The sequence below is a fragment of the Cariama cristata genome, unplaced genomic scaffold, assembly GCF_000690535.1.
Source record: "Cariama cristata isolate BGI_N322 unplaced genomic scaffold, ASM69053v1 scaffold32320, whole genome shotgun sequence".
Classification (NCBI taxonomy): Eukaryota; Metazoa; Chordata; class Aves; order Cariamiformes; family Cariamidae; genus Cariama; species Cariama cristata.
Genome location: NW_009594670.1, coordinates 21,412 through 26,286, shown reverse-complemented (window position 1 = coordinate 26,286; position 4,875 = coordinate 21,412). Strand labels below are relative to the sequence as shown.

The 4,875-nt window shown below is 37.6% G+C and overlaps 1 protein-coding gene across 1 annotated transcript in view; it reads right to left on the bottom strand.

Annotated features, from left to right (window-relative positions):
• Window positions 1–1,586: 1,586 nt before the first annotated feature.
• Window positions 1,587–4,875, bottom strand: part of XYLB (xylulokinase homolog (H. influenzae)) — a gene marked incomplete at both ends in the record, with an annotated part of 22,946 nt that continues 19,657 nt past the window's right edge. The window contains 2 exons of the mRNA XM_009698835.1: window positions 1,587–1,660; window positions 4,049–4,164. Coding sequence (XP_009697137.1) covers window positions 1,587–1,660; window positions 4,049–4,164 — 190 coding nt within the window. The remainder of the gene's footprint in view (window positions 1,661–4,048; window positions 4,165–4,875) is intronic.

The following is a 4,875-nucleotide window of genomic DNA, read 5'->3' as shown; positions in this document are numbered from 1 at the left end:
GGGTCTGTTCAACCTGAAGGAGAGAAGATAAGATTGGGAGGAAATATAATCAATGCTTATAAATACCTTAAGGGTGGATATCAAGAGGATGGGGCCAGACTCTTTTCAGTGCTGCCCAGCGACAGCTTAAGGAGCAACAGGCACAAACTGAAACATAGAAAGTTTTAACTTAATATGAGGAAGAACTTCTATACTTTGAGGGTGGCAGAGCGCTGGAACAGGCTGCCCAGAGAGGTTGTGGAGTCTGGTCAGGGATGTGATCCTGTGCAACTTGCTGTAGGTGAACCAGCTTTGGCAGGGGGGTTAGACCAGATGATCTCCAGAGGTCCCTTCCAACCCTGACCATTCTGTGATTCTGTAACCTAAAGACTCACGAAAGAGAATGCAACCCATAACCTCGGTGCTGTTGGCAAATCCATTAAACTTGAAATCAATGCATAAAGGGAAAAGGTTCTACTGCAAGTGGTAAACTCTTCTCTATGCATTTCCCAGCACCAAAGGCTGCTTAAGAACCAATATATAAAATTAAAGTAAGTAGATAAAATTCAGATGCATTAAGCAATGTCACAAAAGTTTAAATCTATTTCTGTCTGCACAAAAGTGAAACCATGTAATCTTTTCATTAATTTATTTAGTTTCTATATATAACATTTTTCTGTGCTTTCATCAACTTGAATATGAGAAAGGCAACAGAAGTAGGAAAATATTGAACTACAAACAAGTACAAAGAATCTTTCACAAAAAGTTGAGGTTTTCCATGCACTACAACAAGTACCTACAACTTGTATAACAGCTAGAAGTGATTAAGCATTCATTTAAACAGCAAACATTTAAGAGACTAGTGCTACACTGCAAACACAAGATAGTATCAATCTCTGTTCACCTAGGTGAGATCTAATCGACTGGGAGTCATGACTGATCAAAGACATCTCTTAAGCTTCAGTACCACCCAGAAAGCCAGACATTTAAACAACCACCGTTCTCTAAAAGAAAAAAAAAGTAAAAAGATACAAAGAACTTCCCTTTCCATAACATAATTTTCCATAACATAATTTCTATTTTAATATCAATTGTACTTGAGTCTGTGTTTACTTAGACACCACTATGTAACTCATAAGTTACTCTAAGACATGCAGGACAGCAAAATGAGGTCTTTACTTTACATACACATTTAGAGCACAGTAAAAGACAAAATATTATAGTCCAAAGTTTCAACACATCCTTATCTGTGTGTCTGAAACTTAGAAGATGAGGGCTAAGTCATGTAAGTGTACGAAGCTCTCAACAAGCTTAAAGTTAATCCTGTTTCAAAAACACTGTTGGTTTCAGTAAATCCACATTTTCCAGTAAAGGAAATATTTCCTCAGAAAAATACCATATAAGTTCTAGTTCAGACTTTGCACTGTAGACACTCTCAAGCTACAGACCAAATACTTCCTTATGAAAACCATCCCAGGCACTTGCATCAATAAATAAAACTTGAAAGTAAGATTCTCAGAGAGAAAAAAAAAAAAAAAAATAGGCAAAGATTTCAAGCCTTGACAGTACTCCTTTAAGGTTTGAGACGTTAACTAGATTATTACTACCTTCTGGTTGTCTCTGTTGAATCTGTGAATCCCAACTGCTTCAGGAGTAATTTCCATCACATCAAAGTAGAAACCTGCATCAAAGAACACTGAAGAGAGTAATGTTATGTTTGCTCCTAGTCCAAAGTTGGAATCTTATTTCAGCACACAGCTAAAACGATAACAAATGTTTATGACATATTTGGACATTTGAGTCACCACACAGCCTGTTTCTTAACTAATTTCAGTCCACACATTTATCAAATTTAACTACTTCCAGTTTACAAAAATGTGGATCTTAAGCATGTCTGGCTCTAGGCATCCAAACAATATAATAAACAAGCCTACAAAAGAGCACACGTCCACCAGAACACAGACACATGTAAGCAACGTAGATAATATAGAACATATCTTAGAAATAGTTTCAGTAGGTCATAGGCAAGGGTGAAAGAAAAAAAAAAAACAAACAAAAAATGGTAATTTATTAAGAAGAGTACAGGAATACTGGAACACTTCATGCACTGGACTAGATTTCATGAGCTTATTAGAGAACATCAGATATTTTAAGTCATGAAGCAGAGCTAGTGTCTAAATAGTTTTGATGAGATCTGAAAAAACGCAGTAACGCTGTGTAGACAGCTAGACAAAAAGTGTGAAAAAGATTTCTTTTGTGTTGATGGCAAGACGGGTTGGTCAGAAAAGATATTCAACAAAGGAGACAGAAAATGAGGACAGAAAAATGGAACAGACCAGCTAAGAAACTAAGGTGAGTTTCTAAGGTTCACACTTTGTAACAAGAGTATACTGCCCTAGGAACCCTATGATTATTAGCCAAAACCCCACAAAAACAGTACTGTCCTTTAGCACACATAACCTTTTTGGTTAAACATTCTGAAAACCTGCCAGTAAGTAACACTTGGTTACAGATCTGCAGGTCCTGCCAGGGCATGTATATCAAAATTTCCTTTCTGACCCTGCTGCCACCTCAAACCTGAAAGATGAGGTCTTCAAGTAAACCTGCTGGTTTTTATTAGCCCTAGGTACTTCCCAGACACAACAGGACCCTCATCCGGTTACTCCTCTTCCTTCCCTATTTGCTACCCCTGTTATTCTCCTTATCCCAGTCTCACCCTAGCAGCCGCTTCTGTCCATCCCCAAACCCCTACAGGGGCATCTTCGCACACAACAGGGAATGCAGGGAACGAGCGATAAAAGGGATGATGCCTAACCAGCTACTTCTTTGCTCTGCTTTCCTCAGGAACCCAGATTACGGAGATTACTGTATGTTTAAATGTATACTCAGAGGTTATTCAAGCATATAGGTTATTGAGGATGACTTTCATGAAACACCCATTTTATAGGGGATTAAGGTATCCAAGGGAATATACTATATACAATTTTTAAAAATTTAAGGCAGTGTCCTGGTATCCTTGAAATGAGTAACAATATTTTCATCCACTCCCAATGCTTTTAATATTGTCTAAAGCGGTTGACTTTTGGGTTTTGGAATAACCTCTTCCCATTTTCTGAAACATCTGAATTGATTTGTCTTCCAGTGAAAAGAGATTCCTGGTCATTTTAATACCCCCCAGAGACTGGATTTGACAGACAACATAACAGAGCTTCTAAAAATGAAAAATCAGTGCTAACCTCACAGTGTCAAGAAACTGTATCTTAAATTCACTTTACTAAGGAGTTAAGTCTCCTATAGCTTAAATATCTACATTTTAAAACTTTGCTACCTACAGTTTTTCAATTAATTTTATTCATACTAATTCAGATCTAGGATGATGGTGATGATTTCAAATCCAGCTCTGTAATGGTTAAATTTTAATCTTGATTACACATATGCTCACCTTTCACTTCAACTTATTTCAGAGCTATATACTACACTTGCAAAACGTTAAACTGTAGGAAAGAAAATAATGTAAAACTTCAAATACATTGGTTTATTTATATTTTTTAAATATTTCCATCACCATCATTTTGTTTCATTTCATTCACTTACCGTAATGTAGGGATTTTTTCAGGGATTAAATGATTCTGTGACATACACTGGGGAAAATGTAAGAAATCTGGGTATCATTTGACATTACTGCTTTGTTCACATGTGTGAACAGAATTCTAGAGTAATGATTGAGAAAGAAATAATATGGAGCTACCTAATTCACTTGGTTTGAGTCTTCAGAAAAAGAAACATACTTTAATGAAAGCCCCCTTCAGAAATTACTAGTTTTAAACATTCTACAGCTAAGATGCTACTAACACCCTTTCAATGACTAAAAGAGCTCCATAAACATAATTTTTTTATTTAGTGAATATTGAAGGAAAATACTATCATGACATTTAGCCCGCCAACAGAGCACTTCTAAGTACGCTTAATTCTTGGCCTTTATCATGACCCAAGTAAAAAGTAGGTACAACACCCACCCAAGTATGTGTCTGAGCAAATCCTGAACTCCCAGCCCTGCTAAGGCTCATACCCAAGTTTCCATTGTTTCCAGCAACAGTAGATGATAAGGCTTTGGAGAACTCATCCCAGGAGCCTGAAGCACAGTCATCTCTGATCCTCTCTCTCATCAGAGAGCCATTCTTAAAACTGAAACACACAAACATACCAGATACATTTTCCAAAACATTTGGCTCTACATTTTTAAAGCAATTTGTTGTTTTACTTAATATTGGTGTTTATTGTATCAGCTGAATAAAGCTGGGCAAGCTAAAAGATACATTCAATTCTTCACTATGGAAAAAGATAGAGAGGGAGAAAACTAGGTAAGATAGAAAACAAATATTACAGGATGTGTTGAGGAACACAGTGCAGAGATGTTGGTATACATCTCTCCAATGAGTCAGTTTAAACTCAATCTGGTAGGCCATGGTAAACCCAGGCTAGTTCTGAACAGCTAAGACATCTCCTCAGAGAAGTACTCTGACACAGCTCTAAAGATCACTCTGAGCTGACTCTGCAAGGACGAGCAAGAGTGTCTCTATATTGTATTTATGATTTCAGAAGCATGGTACCAGTATGGAGCCAGCTTCGGTCCTACAAGACTTACAAGGTCTAGCTCCGTGCCAGGATCTGGCAAAGGAAAGCACCACAGGCGCATCTGCATGGTTCTGGTCCAGAGCCAGTAAATCATGCTGTAAAATATGCATCTGTTCAGTGTTTATGTTCAGTCTTTGCACCCTCTATTGCCTCCTCTGTGAATCTAATACTCCTGCAAAATACTGCAGCATTGGACTGAGACCCAGAGGAAAGCAGTTTGAATACTCTCCAGCATGGAGTTATCAGAGCAACTCAGCAGGA